The sequence below is a fragment of the Oncorhynchus masou genome, unplaced genomic scaffold (genome assembly GCF_036934945.1).
Source record: "Oncorhynchus masou masou isolate Uvic2021 unplaced genomic scaffold, UVic_Omas_1.1 unplaced_scaffold_1131, whole genome shotgun sequence".
NCBI classification, from domain to species: Eukaryota; Metazoa; Chordata; class Actinopteri; order Salmoniformes; family Salmonidae; genus Oncorhynchus; species Oncorhynchus masou.
In genome coordinates this window covers 90,245-117,500 of record NW_027001052.1, presented here as the reverse complement: position 1 = coordinate 117,500, position 27,256 = coordinate 90,245, and the positions used below count along the sequence as shown (strand labels likewise).

The 27,256-nt window shown below is 44.6% G+C and overlaps 1 protein-coding gene across 1 annotated transcript in view; it reads left to right on the top strand.

Annotated features, from left to right (window-relative positions):
- The window catches only part of LOC135529324 (SH3 and multiple ankyrin repeat domains protein 3-like), a 131,565-nt gene that overhangs the window by 23,548 nt on the left and 80,761 nt on the right, over positions 1-27,256 (top strand). Inside the window, 3 exon segments of the mRNA XM_064958112.1 lie at positions 23,424-23,540; positions 24,716-24,793; positions 24,916-24,982. Of these exon segments, the coding sequence (XP_064814184.1) occupies positions 23,424-23,540; positions 24,716-24,793; positions 24,916-24,982 (262 nt within the window).

Sequence of the window (27,256 nt, the reverse complement as noted above, 5' to 3'; positions counted from 1 at the left end):
TTTCTGTAGCAAATATTAAGTTCTGCTTTTCTGATGTATCAAATACTTATGTCATGCAATAAAATTCAAATTAATTACTTAAAAATCATACAATGTGATTTTCTGGATTGTTGTTTTCGATTCCATCTCTCACAGTTGAAGTGTACCTATGATACAAATTACAGACCTCTACATGCTTTGTAAGTAGGAAAACCTGCAAAATCGGCAGTGTATCAAATACTTGTTCTCCCCACTGTATCCCCCTCAAGCCGATACCACAATGGCCCTCAAGGAACTTCACTGGACTTTATGCAAACTGGCAACCATATATCCTGAGCTGCATTTATTGTAGCTGGGGATTTTAAGGCTACCTAAATTCTACCAGCATATTGACTGTAGCACTCAAGCTGGAAATACACTGATCATTGATACTCTAACTTCCGAGATGCATTCAAGCCCCCCCCCCTCTCCGTTCGGCAAATCTGACCATTTTGCTCCTCCCTTCCTATAGGCAGAAACTCAAACAGGATGTACCCGTGCTAAGGACTATTCAACACTGGTCTGACCAATCGGAAACCACGCTTCAAGGTTGTTTTTATCACACGGACTGGGACATGTTCGGGTAGCCTCAGAGAATAATATTGACGTATACGCTGATTCGGTGAGTGAGTTTATAAGGAAGTGTATACGAGAAGATGTACCTACCATGACTATTAAAACCTACCCTAACCAGAAACCGTGGATAGATGGCGACATTCGCGCAAAACTGAAAGCGCGAACCTCAAAATTTAACAATGGGAAGGTGACTGGGAATACGGCCGAATACAAACAGTGTAGTTATTCCCTCTACAAGGCTATCAAACAAGTGACATTTCAGTATAGAGACTAAGTGGAGTCGCAATGCAACGGTCCAGACACGAGACGTATGTGGCAAGGTCTACAGACAATCACAGACTACAAAAAGAAAACCAGCCACGTCACGGACAACGACGTCTTGCTTCCAGACAAACTAAACACCTTTGCACGCTTTGAGGATAATACAGTGCCACCGACGTGGCCCGCTACCAAGGACTATGGGCTCTCCTCCTCCGTGGCCAACGTGATTATTAAGACATTTAAATGTGTTAACCTTTACAATCTGCTGACCCAGACGGCATCCCCAGCCGCGTCCTCAGAGCATGTGCAGACCAGCTGGCTGGTGTGCTTACGGACATATTTAATCGCTCCTTATCTCAGTCTGCTGTCCCCACATGCTTCAAGATGGCCACCATTTGTTCCTGTACCCAAGAATGCAAAGGTAACTGAACTAAATTACTATCGCCCTGTAGCACTCACCTCTGTCATGAAGTGCTTTGAGAGACTAACCAAGGATCATATCACCTCCACCTTACCTGTCACCCTTGACCCACTTCAAATTGCTTACCGCCCCAACAGGTCCACAGACGATGTAATCGCCATCACACTGCACACTGCCCTAACCCATCTGGACAAGAGGAATACCTATGTGAGAATGCTGTTCATTGACTATAGCTCAGCATTCAACACCATAGTACCCTCCAAGCTCATCATTAAGCTTGAGGCCCTAGGTCTCTGGTTCGCCGCTGTGTGCAATTCGGTCCTGGACTTCCTGACGGGCCCTCCCCCAGGTGGTGAAGGTAGGAAACAACATCTCAACTCTGGGGCCCCACAAGGGTGTGTTCTCAGCCCTCTCCTGTACTCCCTGTTCACCCATGACTGCGTGGCCATGCACACCTCCTACTCGATCATCAAGTTTGCAGACAACACAACAGTAGTGGGCTTGATTACCAACAGCGACGACACAGCCTACAGGGAGGAGGTGAGGGCACTCCGAGTGTGGTGTCAGGAAAACAACCTCTCAGTCAACGTCAACAAAACAAAGGAGATGATCGTGGACTTCAGGAAACAGCAGAAGGAGCACCCCCCCTATCCACAGTGCCTCTTCAACCTCTGAAGGCTGAAGATATTTGGCTTGTCACCTAAAATACTCACAAACCTTTACAGAGGCACATATGAGAGCATCCTGTCGGGCTGTACATACAGACTTGACATCACTGGCCACTTTAATAAATGGATCATGTTTACATATCTTGCATTACTCATCTCATATGTATATACTGTATTTTATACCATCTATTGGATCTTGTCTATGCCGCCCTGTCGTTATTTATATATATTTATATGTAGATATTCTTATTCCATTCCTTTACTTAGATTTGTGTGTATTAGGTAGTAGTTGTGGAATTGTTAGATATTGCTGCACTGTCGGAACTAGAAGCATTTCTTTACACTCACATTAACATCTGTTAACCATGTGGTGTATGTGACCATTAACATCTGCTATCCATGTGGTGTATGTGACCATTAACATCTGCTATCCATGTGGTGTATGTGACCATTAACATCTGCTATCCATGTGGTGTATGTGACCATTAACATCTGCTATCCATGTGGTGTATGTGACCATTAACATCTGCTAACCATGTGGTGTATGTGACCATTAACATCTGCTAACCATGTGGTGTATGTGACCATTAACATCTGCTATCCATGTGGTGTATGTGACCATTAACATCTGCTATCCATGTGGTGTATGTGACCATTAACATCTGCTATCCATGTGGTGTATGTGACCATTAACATCTAATTTTATTTGGAACTATTAGACTTTTATCATTCAGGAAATGTGGAAGTGATTTCTTGGTGACTCCACCTTCTCCTCTCCTGAGCCAGTTAGGGTTAGGGTTAGGGTTAGGATTAGCCTAAGTGTTAGGGTTAGCCTAAGGGTTAGGGTTAGGGTTAGCCTAAGGGTTAGGGTTAACCTACGGGTTAGCCTAAGGGTTAGGGTTAGCCTAAGGGTTAGGGTTAGCCTAAGGGTTAGGGTTAGGGTTAGCCTAAGGGTTAGGGTTAGAGTTAGGGTTAGCCTAAGGGTTAGGGTTAGCCTAAGGGTTAGGGTTAGCTTAAGGGTTAGGGTTAGAGTTAGGGTTAGCCTAAGGGTTAGGGTTAGGGTTAGCCTAAGGGTTAGTGTTAGCCTAAGGGTTAGGGTTAGAGTTAGGGTTAGCCTAACCCTAACCCTTGGTGACTCGACCTTCTCCTCTCCCGAGCCAGTTGTGGAGTTGCAGCGATGAGACAAGATTGTAATTACCAGAAATTGGGGAGAAACAGTGACAAAATAAATAAATAAATTAAAAAATTGGTTTTCAAGCTTGTGAATCTGGAAAGGTCACATTGAGATTGACCTTATAAGCGAGATGATGTTCCCATGAGCAACACCTCGTAATGGGTTCATCTGAGTGGTAAAACAACCAACTGTAGACGAAAGTCCAGGAGGGAAGTCGGGGGAGGTGCATCTGTGAAGCATCGAAAGTCGGACACTAATGTGGTTTTCCAACAGCAAGGCTCAGACCAACAGTGTTGTCATTGTCTCTAAAGGGTTTTCTTTATAATGTGGAAATGAACATGTTTGACTCCCATATCACACACTAAGTCATAATATCACATTGTGTGTGTACATTAGTGAAAGAGCCTCGTATCACATTTATTTGTTTATATCCAAGGTACATATAAATCTAGGCGAATGAGCTGCTGTTTCAGGCATGTCTGAATGGCATTGGTCGCGTTGTTTGATTGGTTGACAATAGAGCCTCTCCCTAATGCAGGTGAGGGCTGCAGTATGAAGTTGGTGAAGAACAACTGCAGAAACTTCCTGACCTCGGATCACATGGTTGTTGTTGTAAATACTGCAACATGCTGTGAAAGGCGATGACCAGCGATGGTATATATATATATATATCTATATGTATATCTACACGGTGCCCTTCACAATGCCACAACGTGGTATCTATATGTATATCTACACAGTGCCCTTCACACTGCCACAACGTGGTATCTATATGTATATCTACACAGTGCCCTTCACACTGCCACAACGTGGTATCTATATGTATATCTACACAGTGCCCTTCACACTGCCACAACGTGTTATCTATATGTATATCTACACAGTGCCCTTCACAATTTCACAACGTGGTATCTATATGTATATCTACACAGTGCCCTTCACACTGCCACAACGTGGTATCTATATGTATATCTACACAGTGCCCTTCACAATGCCAAAACGTGGTATCTATATGTATATCTACACGGTGCCCTTCACATAGCCACAACGTGGTATCTATATGTATATCTACACGGTGCCCTTCACAATGCCACAACGTGGTATCTATATGTATATCTACACAGTGCCCTTCACAATGCCACAACGTGGTACCTATATGTATATCTACACGGTGCCCTTCACATAGCCACAACGTGGTATCTATATGTATATCTACACGGTGCCCTTCACACTGCCACAACGTGGTATCTATATGTATATCTACACAGTGCCCTTCACAATGCCACAACGTGGTATCTATATGTATATCTACACAGTGCCCTTCACACTGCCACAACGTGGTATCTATATGTATATCTACACAGTGCCCTTCACACTGTCACAACGTGGTATCTATATGTATATCTACACAGTGCCCTTCACACTGCCACAACGTGGTATCTATATGTATATCTACACAGTGCCCTTCACACTGCCACAACGTGGTATCTATATGTATATCTACACAGTGCCCTTCACAATGCCACAACGTGGTATCTATATGTATATCTACACAGTGCCCTTCACACTGCCACAACGTGGTATCTATATGTATATCTACACGGTGCCCTTCACAATGCCACAACGTGGTATCTATATGTATATCTACACAGTGCCCTTCACACTGCCACAACGTGGTATCTATATGTATATCTACACAGTGCCCTTCACAATTTCACAACGTGGTATCTATATGTGTATCTACACAGTGCCCTTCACAATGCCACAACGTGGTATCTATATGTTTATCTACACGGTGCCCTTCACACTGCCACAACGTGGTATCTACATTATATGTGTATCTACACGGTGCCCTTCACACTGCCACAACGTGGTATCTATATGTATATCTACACAGTGCCCTTCACAATGCCACAACGTGGTATCTATATGTATATCTACACGGTGCCCTTCACATAGCCACAACGTGGTATCAATATGTATATCTACACGGTGCCCTTCACACTGCCACAACGTGGTATCTATATGTATATCTACACAGTGCCCTTCACAATGCCACAACGTGGTATCTATATGTATATCTACACAGTGCCCTTCACACTGCCACAACGTGGTATCTATATGTATATCTACACGGTGCCCTTCACAATGCCACAACGTGGTATCTATATGTATATCTACACAGTGCCCTTCACACTGCCACAACGTGGTATCTATATGTATATCTACACGGTGCCCTTCACAATTTCACAACGATCTATATGTGTATCTACACAGTGCCCTTCACAATGCCACAACGTGGTATCTATATGTGTATCTACACGGTGCCCTTCACACTGCCACAACGTGGTATCTAAATTATATGTGTATCTACACGGTGCCCTTCACACTGCCACAACGTGGTATCTATATGTATATCTACACGGTGCCCTTCACAATTTCACAACGTGGTATCTATATGTGTATCTACACAGTGCCCTTCACAATGCCACAACGTGGTATCTATATGTGTATCTACACGGTGCCCTTCACACTGCCACAACGTGGTATCTACATTATATGTGTATCTACACGGTGCCCTTCACACTGCCACAACGTGGTATCTATATGTATATCTACACGGTGCCCTTCACAATTTCACAACGTGGTATCTATATGTGTATCTACACAGTGCCCTTCACAATGCCACAACGTGGTATCTATATGTGTATCTACACGGTGCCCTTCACAATTTCACAACGTGGTATCTATATGTGTATCTACACAGTGCCCTTCACAATGCCACAACGTGGTATCTATATGTGTATCTACACGGTGCCCTTCACACTGCCACAACGTGGTATCTACATTATATGTGTATCTACACGGTGCCCTTCACACTGCCACAACGTGGTATCTATATGTATATCTACACAGTGCCCTTCACACTGCCACAACGTGGTATCTATATGTATATCTACACAGTGCCCTTCACACCGCCACAACGTGGTATCTATATGTATATCTACACAGTGCCCTTCACACCGCCACAACGTGGTATCTATATGTATATCTACACGGTGCCCTTCACACTGCCACAACGTGGTATCTATATGTATATCTACACAGTGCCCTTCACAATGCCACAACGTGGTATCTATATGTATATCTACACGGTGCCCTTCACAATGCCACAACGTGGTAGCTATGGGACAAAACAGTGGAGAAGTTAAGCCTCATGCTTCAACGCTCCTGGTAATTGCAGAAATTAACCTACTGTTTACAACATGGATCTACGTCAGCGGTCATCGACCATTTCTGAGTAAAGTTCCCGTTCTGAGTCAAAATGCAAGCCGCCATCTACTGATTAAAAAGCGTAAGCCGATGCAACATTAACCAATTAAAAACAGTTCTGGAGCAATGAGGTCTGTGCAGTAGGCTTTAGACCCAGTACATTATCCCTGCATATTGGCTATACTTAGTAGGCTTTAGACCCAGTACATTATCCCTGCATATTGGCTATGCTTAGTAGGCTATAGGCCCAGTACATTATATCTGCATATTGGCTATGCTCAGTAGGCTTTAGACCCAGTACATTATATCTGCATATTGGCTATGCTCAGTAGGCTTTAGACCCAGTACATTATCCCTGCATATTGGCTATGCTTAGTAGGCTATAGACCCAGTACATTATCCCTGCATATTGGCTATGCTTAGTAGGCTTTAGACCCAGTACATTATCCCTGCATATTGGCTATGCTTAGTAGGCTATAGGCCCAGTACATTATATCTGCATATTGGCTATGCTCAGTAGGCTTTAGACCCAGTACATTATCCCTGCATATTGGCTATGCTTAGTAGGCTATAGGCCCAGTACATTATATCTGCATATTGGCTATGCTCAGTAGGCTTTAGACCCAGTACATTATATCTGCATGTTGGCTATGCTCAGTAGGCTTTAGACCCAGTACATTATCCCTGCATATTGGCTATGCTTAGTAGGCTATAGGCCCAGTACATTATCCCTGCATATTGGCTATGCTTAGTAGGCTATAGGCCCAGTACATCATCCCTGCATATTGGCTATGCTCAGTAGGCTATAGACCCAGTACATTATCCCTGCATATTGGCTATGCTCAGTAGGCTTTAGACCCAGTACATTATCCCTGCATATTGGCTATGCTCAGTAGGCTTTAGACCCAGTACATGATCCCTGCATATTGGCTATGCTCAGTAGGCTATAGACCCAGTACATTATCCCTGCATATTGGCTATGCTCAGTAGGCTTTAGACCCAGTACATTATCCCTGCATGTTGGCTATGCTCAGTAGGCTTTAGACCCAGTACATTATCCCTGCATATTGGCTATGCTCAGTAGGCTATAGGCCCAGTACATTATCCCTGCATATTTACTATGATCAGTAGGATATAGACCCAGTACATTATCCCTGCATATTGGCTATGCTCAGTAGGCTATAGGCCCAGTACATTATCCATGTGTATCGGCTATGCTCAGCAGGCTATAGACCCAGTACATTATCCCTGCATATTGGCTATGCTCAGTAGGCCCAGTACATTATCCCTGCATATTGGCTATGCTCAGTAGGCTATAGACCCAGTACATTATCCCTGCATATTGGCTATGCTCAGTAGGCAATAGACCCAGCACATTATCCCTGAATATTGGCTATGCTCAGTAGGCTATAGGCCCAGTACATTATCCCTGCATATTGGCTATGCTCAGTAGGCTATAGACCCAGAACAATGTCCCTGCATATTGGATATGCTCAGTAGGCTATAGACCCAGTACATTATCCCTGCATATTGGCTATGATCAGTAGGCTATAGGCCCAGTACATTATCCCTGCATATTGGCTATGCTCAGTAGGCTATAAACCCAGTACATTATCCCTGCATATTGGCTATGCTCAGTAGGCTATAGGCCCAGTACATTATCCCTGCATATTTACTATGCTCAGTAGGCTATAGAGCCAGTACATTATCCCTGTGTATCGGCTATGCTCAGCAGGCTATAGACCCAGTACATTATCCCTGCATATTGGCTATGCTCAGTAGGCCCAGTACATTATCCCTGCATATTGGCTATGCTCAGTAGGCTTTAGACCCAGTACATTATCCCTGCATATTGGCTATGCTCAGTAGGCTTTAGACCCAGTACATTATCCCTGCATATTGGCTATGCTCAGTAGACTTTAGACCCAGTACATTATCCCTGCATATTGGCTATGCTCAGTAGGCTTTAGACCCAGTACATTATCCCTGCATATTGGCTATGCTCAGTAGGCTATAGACCCAGTACATTATCCCTGCATATTGTCTATGCTCAGTAGGCCCAGTACATTATCCCTGCATATTGGCTATGCTCAGTAGGCCCAGTACATTATCCCTGTATATTGGCTATGCACAGTAGGCTATAGGCCCAGTACATTATCCCTGCATATTGGCTATGCTCAGTAGGCTTTAGACCCAGTACATTATCCCTGCATATTTGCTATGCTCAGTAGGCTATAGGCCCAGTACATTATCCCTGCATATTTACTATGCTCAGTAGGCTATAGACCCAGTACATTATCCCTGCATATTGGCTATGCTCAGTAGGCCCAGTACATTATCCCTGCATATTGGCTATGCTCAGTAGACTATAGGCCCAGTACATTAAACCCCCAAATATTGGCTATGCTCAGTAGGCTTTAGACCCAGTACATTATCCCTGCATATTGGCTATGCTCAGTAGGCAATAGACCCAGTACATTGTCCCTGTATATTGGCTATGCACAGTAGGCTATAGACCCAGTACATTATCCCTGCATATTGGCTATGCTCAGTAGGCTATAGACCCAGAACATTATGCCTGCATATTTACTATGCTCAGTAGGCTATAGACCCAGTACATTATCCATGTGTATCGGCTATGCTCAGCAGGCTATAGACCCAGTACATTATCCCTGCATATTGGCTATGCTCAGTAGGCCCAGTACATTATCCCTGCATATTGGCTATGCTCAGTAGACTATAGGCCCAGTACATTAAACCCCCAAATATTGGCTATGCTCAGTAGGCTTTAGACCCAGTACATTATCCCTGCATATTGGCTATGCTCAGTAGGCTATAGACCCAGTACATTATCCCTGCATATTGGCTATGCTCAGTAGACTATAGACCCAGTACATTATCCCTGCATATTGGCTATGCTCAGTAGGCCCAGTACATTATCCCTGCATATTGGCTATGCTCAGTAGGCTATAGACCCAGTACATTATCCCTGCATATTGGCTATGCTCAGTAGGCTATAGCCCAACAACATTATCCCTGCATATTTACTATGCTCAGTAGGCTATAGACCCAGTACATTATCCATGTGTATCGGCTATGCTCAGCAGGCTATAGACCCAGTACATTATCCCTGCATATTGGCTATGCTCAGTAGGCCCAGTACATTATCCCTGCATATTGGCTATGCTCAGTAGGCTATAGACCCAGTACATTATCCCTGCATATTGGCTATGCTCAGTAGGCTATAGACCCAGTACATTGTCCCTGTATATTGGCTATGCTCAGTAGGCATTAGACCCAGTACATTATCCCTGCATATTGGCTATGCTCAGTAGGCTATAGACCCAGAACATTATCCCTGCATATTGGCTATGCTCAGTAGGCTATAGGCCCAGTACATTATCCCTGCATATTTACTATGCTCAGTAGGCTATAGGCCCAGTACATTATCCCTGCATATTGGCTATGCTCAGTAGGCCCAGTACATTATCCCTGCATATTGGCTATGCTCAGTAGACTATAGACCCAGAACATTATGCCTGCATATTTACTATGCTCAGTAGGCTATAGACCCAGTACATTATCCATGTGTTTCGGCTACGCTCAGCAGGCTATAGACCCAGTACATTATCCCTGCATATTGTCTATGCTCAGTAGGCCCAGTACATTATCCCTGCATATTGGCTATGCTCAGTAGGCCCAGTACATTATCCCTGCATATTGGCTATGCTCAGTAGGCCCAGTACATTATCCCTGCATATTGGCTATGCTCAGTAGGCTTTAGACCCAGTACATTATCCCTGAATATTGGCTATGCTCAGTAGGCTATAGGCCCAGTACATTATCCCTGCATATTGGCTATGCTCAGTAGACTATAGGCCCAGTACATTATCCCTGCATATTGGCTATGCTCAGTAGGCTTTAGACCCAGTACATTATCCCTGCATATTGGCTATGCTCAGTAGGCTATAGACCCAGTGCATTATCCCTGCATATTGGCTATGCTCAGTAGGCTTTAGACCCAGTACATTATCCCTGCATATTGGCTATGCTCAGTAGGCTATAGGCCCAGTACATTATCCCTGCATATTTACTATGCTCAGTAGGCTATAGACCCAGTACATTATCCCTGCATATTGTCTATGCTCAGTAGGCTATAGACCCAGTACATTATCCCTGCATATTGTCTATGCTCAGTAGGCCCAGTACATTATCCCTGCATATTGTCTATGCTCAGTAGACTATAGGCCCAGTACATTATCCCTGCATATTGGCTATGCTCAGTAGGCTTTAGGCCCAGTACATTATCCCTGCATATTTACTATGCTCAGTAGGCTATAGGCCCAGTACATTATCCCTGCATATTTACTATGCTCAGTAGGCTATAGGCCCAGTACATTATCCCTGCATATTTACTATGCTCAGTAGGCTATAGACCCAGTACATTATCCATGTGTATCGGCTATGCTCAGCAGGCTATAGACCCAGTACATTATCCCTGCATATTGGCTATGCTCAGTAGGCCCAGTACATTATCCCTGCATATTGGCTATGCTCAGTAGGCTATAGACCCAGTACATTATCCCTGCATATTGGCTATGCTCAGTAGGCTATAGACCCAGTACATTGTCCCTGTATATTGGCTATGCTCAGTAGGCATTAGACCCAGTACATTATCCCTGCATATTGGCTATGCTCAGTAGGCTATAGACCCAGAACATTATCCCTGCATATTGGCTATGCTCAGTAGGCTATAGGCCCAGTACATTATCCCTGCATATTTACTATGCTCAGTAGGCTATAGGCCCAGTACATTATCCCTGCATATTGGCTATGCTCAGTAGGCCCAGTACATTATCCCTGCATATTGGCTATGCTCAGTAGACTATAGACCCAGAACATTATGCCTGCATATTTACTATGCTCAGTAGGCTATAGACCCAGTACATTATCCATGTGTATCGGCTATGCTCAGCAGGCTATAGACCCAGTACATTATCCCTGCATATTGTCTATGCTCAGTAGGCCCAGTACATTATCCCTGCATATTGGCTATGCTCAGTAGGCCCAGTACATTATCCCTGCATATTGGCTATGCTCAGTAGGCTTTAGACCCAGTACATTATCCCTGCATATTGGCTATGCTCAGTATGCTATAGACCCAGTGCATTATCCCTGCATATTGGCTATGCTCAGTAGGCTTTAGACCCAGTACATTATCCCTGCATATTGGCTATGCTCAGTAGGCTATAGGCCCAGTACATTATCCCTGCATATTTACTATGCTCAGTAGGCTATAGACCCAGTACATTATCCCTGCATATTGTCTATGCTCAGTAGGCTATAGACCCAGTACATTATCCCTGCATATTGTCTATGCTCAGTAGACTATAGGCCCAGTACATTATCCCTGCATATTGGCTATGCTCAGTAGGCTTTAGGCCCAGTACATTATCCCTGCATATTTACTATGCTCAGTAGGCTATAGGCCCAGTACATTATCCCTGCATATTGGCTATGCTCAGTAGGCCCAGTACATTATCCCTGCATATTGGCTATGCTCAGTAGACTATAGACCCAGAACATTATGCCTGCATATTTACTATGCTCAGTAGACTATAGACCCAGAACATTATGCCTGCATATTTACTATGCTCAGTAGGCTATAGACCCAGTACATTATCCATGTGTATCGGCTATGCTCAGCAGGCTATAGACCCAGTACATTATCCCTGCATATTGTCTATGCTCAGTAGGCCCAGTACATTATCCCTGCATATTGGCTATGCTCAGTAGGCCCAGTACATTATCCCTGCATATTGGCTATGCTCAGTAGGCTTTAGACCCAGTACATTATCCCTGCATATTGGCTATGCTCAGTATGCTATAGACCCAGTGCATTATCCCTGCATATTGGCTATGCTCAGTAGGCTTTAGACCCAGTACATTATCCCTGCATATTGGCTATGCTCAGTAGGCTATAGGCCCAGTACATTATCCCTGCATATTTACTATGCTCAGTAGGCTATAGACCCAGTACATTATCCCTGCATATTGTCTATGCTCAGTAGGCTATAGACCCAGTACATTATCCCTGCATATTGTCTATGCTCAGTAGACTATAGGCCCAGTACATTATCCCTGCATATTGGCTATGCTCAGTAGGCTTTAGGCCCAGTACATTATCCCTGCATATTTACTATGCTCAGTAGGCTATAGGCCCAGTACATTATCCCTGCATATTGGCTATGCTCAGTAGGCCCAGTACATTATCCCTGCATATTGGCTATGCTCAGTAGACTATAGACCCAGTACATTATCCCTGCATATTGGCTATGCTCAGTAGACTATAGACCCAGAACATTATGCCTGCATATTTACTATGCTCAGTAGGCTATAGACCCAGTACATTATCCATGTGTATCGGCTACGCTCAGCAGGCTATAGACCCAGTACATTATCCCTGCATATTGTCTATGCTCAGTAGGCCCAGTACATTATCCCTGCATATTGGCTATGCTCAGTAGGCCCAGTACATTATCCCTGCATATTGGCTATGCTCAGTAGGCCCAGTACATTATCCCTGCATATTGGCTATGCTCAGTAGGCTTTAGACCCAGTACATTATCCCTGAATATTGGCTATGCTCAGTAGGCTATAGGCCCAGTACATTATCCCTGCATATTGGCTATGCTCAGTAGACTATAGGCCCAGTACATTATCCCTGCATATTGGCTATGCTCAGTAGGCTTTAGACCCAGTACATTATCCCTGCATATTGGCTATGCTCAGTAGGCTATAGACCCAGTGCATTATCCCTGCATATTGGCTATGCTCAGTAGGCTTTAGACCCAGTACATTATCCCTGCATATTGGCTATGCTCAGTAGGCTATAGGCCCAGTACATTATCCCTGCATATTTACTATGCTCAGTAGGCTATAGACCCAGTACATTATCCCTGCATATTGTCTATGCTCAGTAGGCTATAGACCCAGTACATTATCCCTGCATATTGTCTATGCTCAGTAGGCCCAGTACATTATCCCTGCATATTGTCTATGCTCAGTAGACTATAGGCCCAGTACATTATCCCTGCATATTGGCTATGCTCAGTAGGCTTTAGGCCCAGTACATTATCCCTGCATATTTACTATGCTCAGTAGGCTATAGGCCCAGTACATTATCCCTGCATATTTACTATGCTCAGTAGGCTATAGGCCCAGTACATTATCCCTGCATATTTACTATGCTCAGTAGGCTATAGACCCAGTACATTATCCATGTGTATCGGCTATGCTCAGCAGGCTATAGACCCAGTACATTATCCCTGCATATTGGCTATGCTCAGTAGGCCCAGTACATTATCCCTGCATATTGGCTATGCTCAGTAGGCTATAGACCCAGTACATTATCCCTGCATATTGGCTATGCTCAGTAGGCTATAGACCCAGTACATTGTCCCTGTATATTGGCTATGCTCAGTAGGCATTAGACCCAGTACATTATCCCTGCATATTGGCTATGCTCAGTAGGCTATAGACCCAGAACATTATCCCTGCATATTGGCTATGCTCAGTAGGCTATAGGCCCAGTACATTATCCCTGCATATTTACTATGCTCAGTAGGCTATAGGCCCAGTACATTATCCCTGCATATTGGCTATGCTCAGTAGGCCCAGTACATTATCCCTGCATATTGGCTATGCTCAGTAGACTATAGACCCAGAACATTATGCCTGCATATTTACTATGCTCAGTAGGCTATAGACCCAGTACATTATCCATGTGTATCGGCTATGCTCAGCAGGCTATAGACCCAGTACATTATCCCTGCATATTGTCTATGCTCAGTAGGCCCAGTACATTATCCCTGCATATTGGCTATGCTCAGTAGGCCCAGTACATTATCCCTGCATATTGGCTATGCTCAGTAGGCTTTAGACCCAGTACATTATCCCTGCATATTGGCTATGCTCAGTATGCTATAGACCCAGTGCATTATCCCTGCATATTGGCTATGCTCAGTAGGCTTTAGACCCAGTACATTATCCCTGCATATTGGCTATGCTCAGTAGGCTATAGGCCCAGTACATTATCCCTGCATATTTACTATGCTCAGTAGGCTATAGACCCAGTACATTATCCCTGCATATTGTCTATGCTCAGTAGGCTATAGACCCAGTACATTATCCCTGCATATTGTCTATGCTCAGTAGACTATAGGCCCAGTACATTATCCCTGCATATTGGCTATGCTCAGTAGGCTTTAGGCCCAGTACATTATCCCTGCATATTTACTATGCTCAGTAGGCTATAGGCCCAGTACATTATCCCTGCATATTGGCTATGCTCAGTAGGCCCAGTACATTATCCCTGCATATTGGCTATGCTCAGTAGACTATAGACCCAGAACATTATGCCTGCATATTTACTATGCTCAGTAGACTATAGACCCAGAACATTATGCCTGCATATTTACTATGCTCAGTAGGCTATAGACCCAGTACATTATCCATGTGTATCGGCTATGCTCAGCAGGCTATAGACCCAGTACATTATCCCTGCATATTGTCTATGCTCAGTAGGCCCAGTACATTATCCCTGCATATTGGCTATGCTCAGTAGGCCCAGTACATTATCCCTGCATATTGGCTATGCTCAGTAGGCTTTAGACCCAGTACATTATCCCTGCATATTGGCTATGCTCAGTATGCTATAGACCCAGTGCATTATCCCTGCATATTGGCTATGCTCAGTAGGCTTTAGACCCAGTACATTATCCCTGCATATTGGCTATGCTCAGTAGGCTATAGGCCCAGTACATTATCCCTGCATATTTACTATGCTCAGTAGGCTATAGACCCAGTACATTATCCCTGCATATTGTCTATGCTCAGTAGGCTATAGACCCAGTACATTATCCCTGCATATTGTCTATGCTCAGTAGACTATAGGCCCAGTACATTATCCCTGCATATTGGCTATGCTCAGTAGGCTTTAGGCCCAGTACATTATCCCTGCATATTTACTATGCTCAGTAGGCTATAGGCCCAGTACATTATCCCTGCATATTGGCTATGCTCAGTAGGCCCAGTACATTATCCCTGCATATTGGCTATGCTCAGTAGACTATAGACCCAGAACATTATGCCTGCATATTTACTATGCTCAGTAGACTATAGACCCAGAACATTATGCCTGCATATTTACTATGCTCAGCAGGCTATAGACCAGTTATCCCTGCATATTGTCTATAGGCCCAGTACATTATCCCTGCATATGCTCAGTAGGCCCAGTACATTATCCCTGCATATTGGCTATGCTCAGTAGGCCCAGTACATTATCCCTGCATATTGGCTATGCTCAGTAGACTATAGGCCCAGTACATTATCCCTGCATATTGGCTATGCTCAGTAGGCTTTAGACCCAGTACATTATCCCTGAATATTGGCTATGCTCAGTAGGCTATAGGCCCAGTACATTATCCCTGCATATTGGCTATGCTCAGTAGACTATAGGCCCAGTACATTATCCCTGCATATTGGCTATGCTCAGTAGGCTATAGACCCAGTACATTATCCCTGCATATTGGCTATGCTCAGTAGGCTATAGGCCCAGTACATTATCCCTGCATATTTACTATGCTCAGTAGGCTATAGGCCCAGTACATTATCCCTGCATATTGGCTATGCTCAGTAGGCCCTGTACATTATCCCTGCATATTGGCTATGCTCAGTAGACTATAGACCCAGAACATTATGCCTGCATATTTACTATGCTCAGTAAGCTATAGACCCAGTACATTATCCATGTGTATTGGCTATGCTCAGCAGGCTATAGACCCAGTACATTATCCCTGCATATTGTCTATGCTCAGTAGGCTATAGACCCAGTACATTATCCCTGCATATTGGCTATTCTCAGTAGGCAATAGACCCAGTACATTATCCCTGAATATTGGCTATGCTCAGTAGGCTATAGGCCCAGTACATTATCCCTGCATATTGGCTATGCTCAGTAGGCTTTAGACCCAGTACATTATCCCTGCATATTGGCTATGCTCAGTAGGCTTTAGACCCAGTACATTATCCATGCATGTTGGCTATTCTTGAATTGACCTGCCAATGTTGTTCTTCTCAGACCATTTAGAAATATAAATTTAAAAAATGTAGGTACATGTTCACACTGGTAATAGATAATGTTGTATTACTTGTGAGGCACAGTTAAATGAGTATAATCATTTGCTTCTTTGTTTTTTACTGGGCTGATGGCCTGCATCTGATGGTCAGTCTGAGGGGAGGGAGGGGGCAGCGGTGAGGCTGCCTTTCACCCGACTCGCCGTCCCTCTGCCATCCTTCCCTCGACTGAGAAAAGGGGACACACTCTTCCAGCTTTCTGCCTCATGCACTCATTAATGTTGTTACTCCTATGACCAGAGAAAGTTTAATATTCCTTTCTTTATAACAGACAAAATCCAGGGCCAGCGGTCTGAGGTCTAAGGTCTGAGGTCTAAGGTCTGAGGTCTGAGGTCTGAGGTCTGAGGCCTAAGGCCTGAGGCCTGAGGTCTGAGGCCTGAGGCCTGAGGCCTGAGGCCTGAGGCCTGAGGTCTGAGGTCTGAGGTCTAAGGTCTGAGGCCTGAGGTCTGAGGTCTAAGGTCTAGGTCTGAGGCCTGGTCTAGGCCTGAGGTCTGAGGTCTGAGGCCTGGTCTAGGCCTGAGGTCTAAGGTCTGAGGTCTGAGGTCTGAGGCCTCTGAGGTCTGAGGTCTGAGGCCTGAGGCCTGAGGCCTGAGGCCTGAGGTCTGAGGTCTGAGGTCTGAGGTCTGAGGTCTGAGGTCTAAGGTCTAAGGTCTGAGGTCTGAGGTCTGAGGCCTGAGGCCTGAGGCCTGAGGTCTAAGGTCTGAGGCCTGAGGCCTGAGGCCTGAGGTCTAAGGTCTGAGGCCTAAGGCCTAAGGTCTAAGGTACTGCATCGCAGTGTTGCGGCGTCACTACAGCCTGGGGTTTGATCCCAGGCAGTGTCTCAACTGGCCGGGACCGGGAGTCCCATAGGGCGGCGGACAATTGGCCCAGCGTCGTCCGGGTTAGGGGAGGGTTTGGAAGGGAGGGCTTTACTTGGATCATCGTGCTCTAGCGACTCCTTGTGGCGGGTCGGGCGCCTGCAGGCCGACTTCGGTAGTCATTCGGATGGTGACACATTGGTGCAGCTGGCTCCCGGGTTAAGAGGAGAGCGGCTTGGCGGGTCATGTTTCAGAGGAGGCATGACTCGACCTTCTCCTCTCCCGAGCCCGTTGGGGAGTTGCAGCAATGAGACAAGATCATAATATCTCAAAATTGGGGAGACCACTTCGCTATACTCAATCATTACAGCTACAGTGCTGATTTTAGGATGTGGAAGTTGGCAAAATGCGCATTTTATGGCTTATAAAGGTGTTGAATAAAGTGTTGACAGGCTGAATAACAACTTAAACATTAAAACAGCAGCTCGGTGCTGTATTCGTTGAGTCTTTCTAGTCATGGTTTTAGTTTTTAAATCTCACAGTATCAACTTTGCTGTGAGTTCAAGGCTTCTTTTTACAGTCAATGGAAACTGTGCAGACAAGGTGTTCTGAGCTATCTGATTGGCCAATTGATTTCTATCTTCTGACTCAAATGAAATGGTTAAAAATGGAAACACTTTGCCTTACCACCCACAGGCACTGTAGGGCTGCTGAATCAAGTGCACCCACAGCAAACAGCACTGTAGAGTGCACCTGCAACAGCACTTGGGCTGAATCAAGTGCACCCATAGCTAATGGCACTAGGGCTGCTGAATCAAGTGCACACAGCCACCATCACTAGGGATGCTGAATCAAGTGCAATCACAGTCAACATTACTAGGGATGCTGAATCAAGTGCACCCACAGTCAACATCACTAGGGATGCTGAATCAAGTGCACCCACAGCCAACATCACTAGGGATGCTGAATCAAGTGCACCCACAGCCAACATCACTAGGGATTTTTAATTTAATTTATTTATTTCACCTTTATTTAACCAGGTAGGCAAGTTGAGAACAAGTTCTCATTTACAATTGCGACCTGGCCAGGATAAAGCAAAGCAGTTCGACACATACAACGACACAGAGTTACACATGGAGTAAAACAAACATACAGTCAATAATACAGTATAAACAAGTCTATATACGATGTGAGCAAATGAGGTGAGATAAGGGAGGTAAAGGCAAAAAAGGCCATGGTGGCAAAGTAAATACAATATTGCAAGTAAAACACTGGAATGGTAGATGTGCAATAGAAGAATGTGCAAAGTAGAAATAAAAATAATGGGGTGCAAAGGAGCAAAATAAATAAATTCATTAAATACAGTAGGGAAAGAGGTAGTTGTTTGGGCTAAAATATAGGTGGGCTATGTACAGGTGCAGTAATCTGTGAGCTGCTCTGACAGTTGGTGCTTAAAGCTAGTGAGGGAGATAAGTGTTTCCAGTTTCAGAGATTTTTGTAGTTCGTTCCAGTCATTGGCAGCAGAGAACTGGAAGGAGAGGCGGCCAAAGAAAGAATTGGTTTTGGGGATGACTAGAGAGATATACCTGCTGGAGCGTGTGCTACAGGTGGGAGATGCTATGGTGACCAGCGAGCTGAGATAAGGGGGGACTTTACCTAGCAGGGTCTTGTAGATGACATGGAGCCAGTGGGTTTGGCGACGAGTATGAAGCGAGGGCCAGCCAACGAGAGCGTACAGGTCGCAATGGTGGGTAGTATATGGGGATTTGGTGACAAAACGGATTGCACAGTGATAGACTGCATCCAATTGGTTGAGTAGGGTATTGGAGGCTATTTTGTAAATGACATCGCCAAAGTCGAGGATTGGTAGGATGGTCAGTTTTACAAGGGTATGTTTGGCAGCATGAGTGAAGGATGCTTTGTTGAGAAATAGGAAGCCAATTCTAGATTTAACTTTGGATTTGAGGTGTTTGATATGGGTCTGGAAGGAGAGTTTACAGTCTAACCAGACACCTAAGTATTTGTAGTTGTCCACGTATTCTAAGTCAGAGCCGTCCAGAGTAATGATGTTGGACAGGCGGGCAGGTGCGGGTAGCGATCGGTTGAAGAGCATGCATTTAGTTTTACTTGTATTCAAGAGCAATTGGAGGCCAAGGAAGGAGAGTTGTATGGCATTGAAGCTTGCCTGGAGGGTTGTTAACACAGTGTCCAAAGAAGGGCCAGAAGTATACAGAATGGTGTCGTCTGCGTAGAGGTGGATCAGAGACTCACCAGCAGCAAGAGCGACTTCATTGATGTATACAGAGAAGAGAGTCGGTCCAAGAATTGAACCCTGTGGCACCCCCGTAGAGACTGCCAGAGGTCCGGACAGCAGACTCTCCGATTTGACACACTGAACTCTATCAGAGAAGTAGTTGGTGAACCAGGCGAGGCAATCATTTGAGAAACCAAGGCTGTCGAGTCTGCCGATGAGGATGTGGTGATTGACAGAGTCGAAAGCCTTGGCCAGATCAATGAACACGGCTGCACAGTAATGTTTCTTATCGATGGCGGTTAAGATATCATTTAGGACCTTGAGCGTGTCTGAGGTGCACCCATGACCAGCTCTGAAACCAGATTGCATAGCAGAGAAGGTATGGTGGGATTCGAAATGGTCGGTAATCTGTTTGTTGACTTGGCTTTTGAAGACCTTAGAAAGGCATGGTAGGATAGATATAGGTCTGTAGCAGTTTGGGTCAAGAGTGTCCCCCCCTTTGAAGAGGGGGATGACCGCAGCTGCTTTCCAATCTTTGGGAATCTCAGACGACACGAAAGAGAGGTTGAACAGGCTAGTAATAGGGGTGTCAACAATTTCGGCAGATAATTTTAGAAAGAAAGGGTCCAGATTGTCTAGCCCGGCTGATTTGTAGGGGTCCAGATTTTGCAGCTCTTTCAGAACATCAGCTGAACGGATTTGGGAGAAGGAGAAATGGGGAAGGCTTGGGTGAGTTGCTGTGGGGGGTGCAGTGCTGTTGACCGGGGTAGGAGTAGCCAGGTGGAAAGCATGGCCAGCCATAGAAAAATGCTTATTGAAATTCTCAATTATGGTGGACTTATCAGTGGTGACAGTGTTTCCTATCTTCAGTGCAGTGGGCAGCTGGGAGGAGGTGTTCTTATTCTCCATGGACTTTACAGTGTCCCAGAACTTTTTTGAGTTAGTGTTGCAGGAAGCAAATTTCTGCTTGAAAAAGCTAGCCTTGGCTTTTCTAACTGCCTGTGTATAATGGTTTCTAGCTTACCTGAACAGCTGCATATCACGGGGGCTGTTCGAGGCTAATGCAGAACGCCATAGGATGTTTTTGTGTTGGCTAAGGGCAGTCAGGTCTGGGGAGAACCAAGGGCTATATCTGTTCCTGGTTCTAAATTTCTTGAATGGGGCACGGTTAGGAAGGCATTTAAAAAAAATATCCAGGCATCCTCTACTGACGGGATGAGATCAATATCCTTCCAGGATACCCCGGCCAGGTCGATTAGAAAGGCCTGCTAGCTGAAGTGTTTCAGGGAGCGTTTTACAGTGATGAGTGGAGGTCGTTTGACCGCTGACCCATTACGGATGCAGGCAATGAGGCAGTGATCGCTGAGATCTTGGTTAAAGACAGCAGAGGTGTATTTAGAGGGCAAGTTGGTTAGGATGATATCTATGAGGGTGCCCATGTTTAAGGCTTTGGGGAGTTACTTGGTAGGTTCATTGATAATTTGTGTGAGATTGAGGGCATCAAGTTTAGATTGTAGGATGGCTGGGGTGTTAAGCGCGTTCCAGTTTAGGTCGCCTAGCAGCACAAGCTCTGAAGATAGATGGGGGGCAATCATTTCACATATGGTGTCCAGAGCACAGCTGGGGGCAGAGGGTGGTCTATAGCAGGCTGCAACGGTGAGAGACTTGTTTTTAGAGAGGTGGATTTTTAAAAGTAGAAGTTCAAATTGTTTGGGTACAGACCTGGATAATAGGACAGAACTCTGCAGGCTATATTTGCAGTAGATTGCAACACCGCCCCCTTTGGCAGTTCTATCTTGTCTGAAAATGTTGTAGTTTGGAATTAAAATTTCAGAATTTTTGGTAGTCTTCCTAAGCCAGGATTCAGACACAGCTAGAACATCCAGGTTGGCAGTGTGCTAAAGCAGTGAATAGAACAAACTTAGGGAGGAGGCTTCTAATGTTAACATGCATGAAACCAAGGCTATTACGGTTACAGAAGTCGTCAAAAGAGAGCGCCTGGAGAATAGGAGTGGAGCAAGGCACTGTAGGGCCTGGATTCACCTCTACATCGCCAGAGGAACAGAGAAGGAGTAGAATAAGGGTGAGGCTAAAAGCAATAAGAATTGGTCTTCTAGAACGTCTGGAACAGAGAGTAAAAGGTTTCTGGGGGCGATAAAATAGCATCAAGGTATAATGTACAGACAAAGGTATGGTAGGATGTGAACACAGTGGAGGTGAACCTAGGTATTGAGTGATGAAGAGAGAGATATTGTCTCTAGAAACATCATTGAAGCCAGGAGATGTCATTGCATGTGTGGGTGGTGGAACTAATAGGTTGGATAAGGTATAGTGAGCAGGACTAGAGGCTCTACAGTGAAATAAGCCAATAAACACTAACCAGAACAGCAACGGATAAGGCATATTGACATTAAGGAGAGGCATGCTTAGTCGAGTGATCAAAACGGTCCAGAGTGAAGAGGTTGGTTGGGGTCACGGCGATTTAGACAGCTAGCCAGGCCAGCAAGCTAGCATAGGATGGACGTCTGTTATTAGCCACCTCTTGCGTTCCGTCAGTAGATTAGTGGGGTTCCGTGTGGTAGAGGGGATTAATCCAAATCACACAACAACAAAAATAAAAACAATAGATATAGTTAGAGGCCCAAGAAGAAGATGCTGAATCGAGTGCACCCGAATCAAGTGCACCTACAGCCAACATCACTATGGATACTGAATCAAGTGCACCCACAGCCAACATCACTAGGGCTGCTGAATCAAGTGCACCCACAGCCAACATCACTAGGGATGCTGAATCAAGTGCATCCACAATCAACATCACTAGGGCTGCTGAATCAAGTGCACCCACAGCCAACATCACTAGGGATGCTGAATCAAGTGCATCCACAATCAACATCACTAGGGCTGCTGAATCAAGTGCATCCACAATCAACATCACTAGGGCTGCTGAATCAAGTGCACCCACAGCCAACATCACTAGGGATGCTGAATCAAGTGCATCCACAATCAACATCACTAGGGCTGCTGAATCAAGTGCACCCACAACCAACATCACTAGGGATGCTGAATCAAGTGCACCCACAATCAACATCACTAGAGCTGCTGAATCAAGTGCACCCACAGCCAACATCACTAGTGCTGCTGAATCAAGTGCACCCATAGCCAACATCACTAGGGATGTAGAATCAAGTGCACCCATAGCCAACAGTGCCAAACAAATAAAACCAATATGAATGCAAGGCTTTACAGTTGGGATTTTTACAGAAATGTTTGGTGATCGACTAGGAATGCCTTGGAGAACGGTTGGAGACCACTGGTGTAGACAATCATTGTACTAAATTAATCTCTAAACTGCTGTGAAATATCTCTTCAATAACCAAAAATATTGTACTTTCACTTGTTTGAAGCTGGTGTACAACCCAAAAGTACAAGACGCAAAAATGAAACTTAAGAATGGGAAGCATAGAAGAAGTGCACATAGAATAGATCTACCGCTTCGTAGATTTGCTTTCAATGAGTCACATATCCATAACTCCTATTTCTATGTGAATTTGGGATCACCCAAAAAGGGACATTTGCAAACCTCACGTAGAGACATACAAATGGTATCCGCAAGTTCATCTGAGTCTGGGGATTTAGGTAAAGGAAACTCCTGAAGAATCTATTTCATCAAAAGGCATTCTCACCCTGTTGTCTACAAAAACATGGGAAGATTAGATAATCTGTGTGACAGGCTGTTTCTCTCCAGGCGTTTCGTCATGGTAACGTGCATGTTGTTTCTCTCCAGGCATGTCGTCATGGGAACGTGCAGCACCTGGAACATCTGCTGTTTTACGGAGCCGATATGAGCTCTCAGAATGCCTCAGGGAACACTGCCCTGCACCTGTGTGGTCTATACAACCAGGTAACACTACACCTGTGTGGTCTATACAACCAGGTAACACTACACCTGTGTGGTCTATACAACCAGGTAACACTACACCTGTGTGGTCTATACAACCAGGTAATACAACACCTGTGGTCTATACAACCAGGTAATACTACACCTGTGTGGTCTATACAACCAGGTAACACTACACCTGTGGTCTATACAACCAGGTAATACTACAACTGTGTGGTCTATACAACCAGGTAATACTACACCTGTGGTCTATACAACCAGGTAATACAACACCTGTGGTCTATACAACCAGGTAATACTACACCTGTGTGGTCTATACAACCAGGTAATACTACACCTGTGTGGTCTATACAACCAGGTAATACTACACCTGTGTGGTCTATACAACCAGGTAACACTACACCTGTGGTCTATACAACCAGGTAATACTACACCTGTGGTCTATACAACCAGGTAATACTACACCTGTGTGGTCTATACAACCAGGTAACACTACACCTGTGGTCTATACAACCAGGTAATACTACAACTGTGTGGTCTATACAACCAGGTAATACTACACCTGTGGTCTATACAACCAGGTAATACAACACCTGTGGTCTATACAACCAGGTAATACTACACCTGTGTGGTCTATACAACCAGGTAATGCTACATCTGTGTGGTCTATACAACCAGGTAATGCTACATCTGTGTGGTCTATACAACCAGGTAACACTACACCTGTGGTCTATACAACCAGGTAACACTACACCTGTGGTCTATACAACCAGGTAACACTACACCTGTGTGGTCTATACAACCAGGTAATGCTACATCTGTGTGGTCTACACAACCAGGTAACACTACACCTGTGTGGTCTATACAACCAGGTAATGCTACATCTGTGTGGTCTATACAACCAGGTAACACTACACCTGTGTGGTCTATACAACCAGGTAACACTACACCTGTGGTCTATACAACCAGGTAACACTATACCTGTGTGGTCTATACAACCAGGTAACACTACACCTGTGGTCTATACAACCAGGTAATACTACATCTGTGTGGTCTATACAACCAGGTAACACTACACCTGTGTGGTCTATACAACCAGGTAACACTACACCTGTGGTCTATACAACCAGGTAAGCAGGGCTGTTATGTGTGACTGACTGTGATGTTTCCTTTCTCAGGACGGCTGTGCAAGAGTTCTGCTGTTCAGAGGAACAAATAAAGACATTAAGAACTACAACAACCAAACAGCTTTTCAGGTAATGAACTACAACACCGAATGCAGTGTGATTTGGTATAGTTTTAATGCTTGTTTCTGACAATGGTTCACTGTGGATCCAAATAGAAAGATATATATATGTGTGTGTGTGTGTGTGTGTAGGTGGCCATCATTGCTGGGAATTTTGACCTGGCAGAGATCATTAAGATCCATAAGGCCTCAGACGTAGGTGAGTCCATCCTGGACCCTGTGTGTTAATGTCTGTGTTTAACCACGTAGAACCCTAACCCTTCTCTGTGTGTTAATGTCTGTGTTTAACCATGTGGATGTGGGGAAACCTAACCCTTCTCTGTGTGTTAACGTCTGTGTTTAACCATGGGGAAACATAACCCTTCTCTGTGTGTTAACGTCTGTGTTTAACCATGGGGATCCCTAACCCTTCTCTGTGTGTTAACGTCTGTGTTTAACCATGGGGAACCCTAACCCTTCTCTGTGTGTTAATGTCTGCGTTTAACCATGGGGAACCCTAACCCTTCTCTGTGTGTTAATGTCTGTGTTTAACCATGGGGAACCCTAACCCTTCTCTGTGTGTTAACGTCTGTGTTTAACCATGGGGAACCTTAACCCTTCTCTGTGTGTTAATGTCTGTGTTTAACCATGGGAAACACTAACCCTTCTCTGTGTGTTAACGTCTGTGTTTAACCATGTGGAACCCTAACCCTTCTCTGTGTGTTAATGTCTGTGTTTAACCATGGGGATCCCTAACCCTTCTCTGTGTGTTAATGTCTGTGTTTAACCATGTAGAACCCTAACCCTTCTCTGTGTGTTAATGTCTGTGTTTAACCATGTGGAAACCTAACCCTTCTCAGTGTGTTAATGTCTGTGTTTAACCATGTGGAACCCTAACCCTTCTCTGTGTGTTAATGTCTGTGTTTAACCATGGGGAACCCTAACCCTTCTCTGTGTGTTAACGTCTGTGTTTAACCATGGGGAACCCTAACCCTTCTCTGTGTGTTAATGTCTGTGTTTAACCATGGGGAACCCTAACCCTTCTCTGTGTGTTAATGTCTGTGTTTAACCATGGGGAACCCTAACCCTTCTCTGTGTGTTAATGTCTGTGTTTAACCATGTGGAACCCTAACCCTTCTCTGTGTGTTAATGTCTGTGTTTAACCATGGGGAACCCTAACCCTTCTCTGTGTGTTAATGTCTGTGTTTAACCATGGGGAACCCTAACCCTTCTCTGTGTGTTAATGTCTGTGTTTAACCATGGGGAACCCTAACCCTTCTCTGTGTGTTAATGTCTGTGTTTAACCATGGGGAACCCTAACCCTTCCCTGTGTGTTAATGTCTGTGTTTAACCATGGGGAACCCTAACCCTTCTCTGTGTGTTAATGTCTGTGTTTAACCATGGGGAACCCTAACCCTTCTCTGTGTGTTAACGTCTGTGTTTAACCATGGGGAAACCTAACCCTTCTCTGTGTGTTAATGTCTGTGTTTAACCATGGGGAACCCTAACCCTTCTCTGTGTGTTAATGTCTGTGTTTAACCATGGGGAACCCTAACCCTTCTCTGTGTGTTAATGTCTGTGTTTAACCATGGGGAAACCTAACCCTTCTCTGTGTGTTAACATCTGTGTTTAACCATGGGGAACCCTAACCCTTCTCTGTGTGTTAATGTCTGTGTTTAACCATGTAGAACCCTAACCCTTCTCTGTGTGTAAATGTCTGTGTTTAACCATGGGGAAACCTAACCCTTCTCTGTGTGTTAATGTCTGTGTTTAACCATGGGGAACCCTAACCCTTCTCTGTGTGTTAATGTCTGTGTTTAACCATGTAGAACCCTAACCCTTCTCTGTGTGTTAATGTCTGTGTTTAACCATGTAGAACCCTAACCCTTCTCTGTGTGTTAATGTCTGTGTTTAACCATGGGGAACCCTAACCCTTCTCTGTGTGTTAATGTCTGTGTTTAACCATGGGGAACCCTAACCCTTCTCTGTGTGTTAACGTCTGTGTTTAACCATGGGGAAACCTAACCCTTCTCTGTGTGTTAATGTCTGTGTTTAACCATGGGGAAACCTAACCCTTCTCTGTGTGTTAATGTCTGTGTTTAACCATGTAGAACCCTAACCCTTCTCTGTGTGTAAATGTCTGTGTTTAACCATGGGGAAACCTAACCCTTCTCTGTGTGTTAATGTCTGTGTTTAACCATGTAGAACCCTAACCCTTCTCTGTGTGTTAATGTCTGTGTTTAACCATGTAGAACCCTAACCCTTCTCTGTGTGTTAATGTCTGTGTTTAACCATGGGGAACCCTAACCCTTCTCTGTGTGTTAATGTCTGTGTTTAACCATGTGGAACCCTAACCCTTCTCTGTGTGTTAATGTCTGTGTTTAACCATGTGGAAACCTAACCCTTCTCAGTGTGTTAATGTCTGTGTTTAACCATGTGGAACCCTAACCCTTCTCTGTGTGTTAATGTTTGTGTTTAAACATGGGGAACCCTA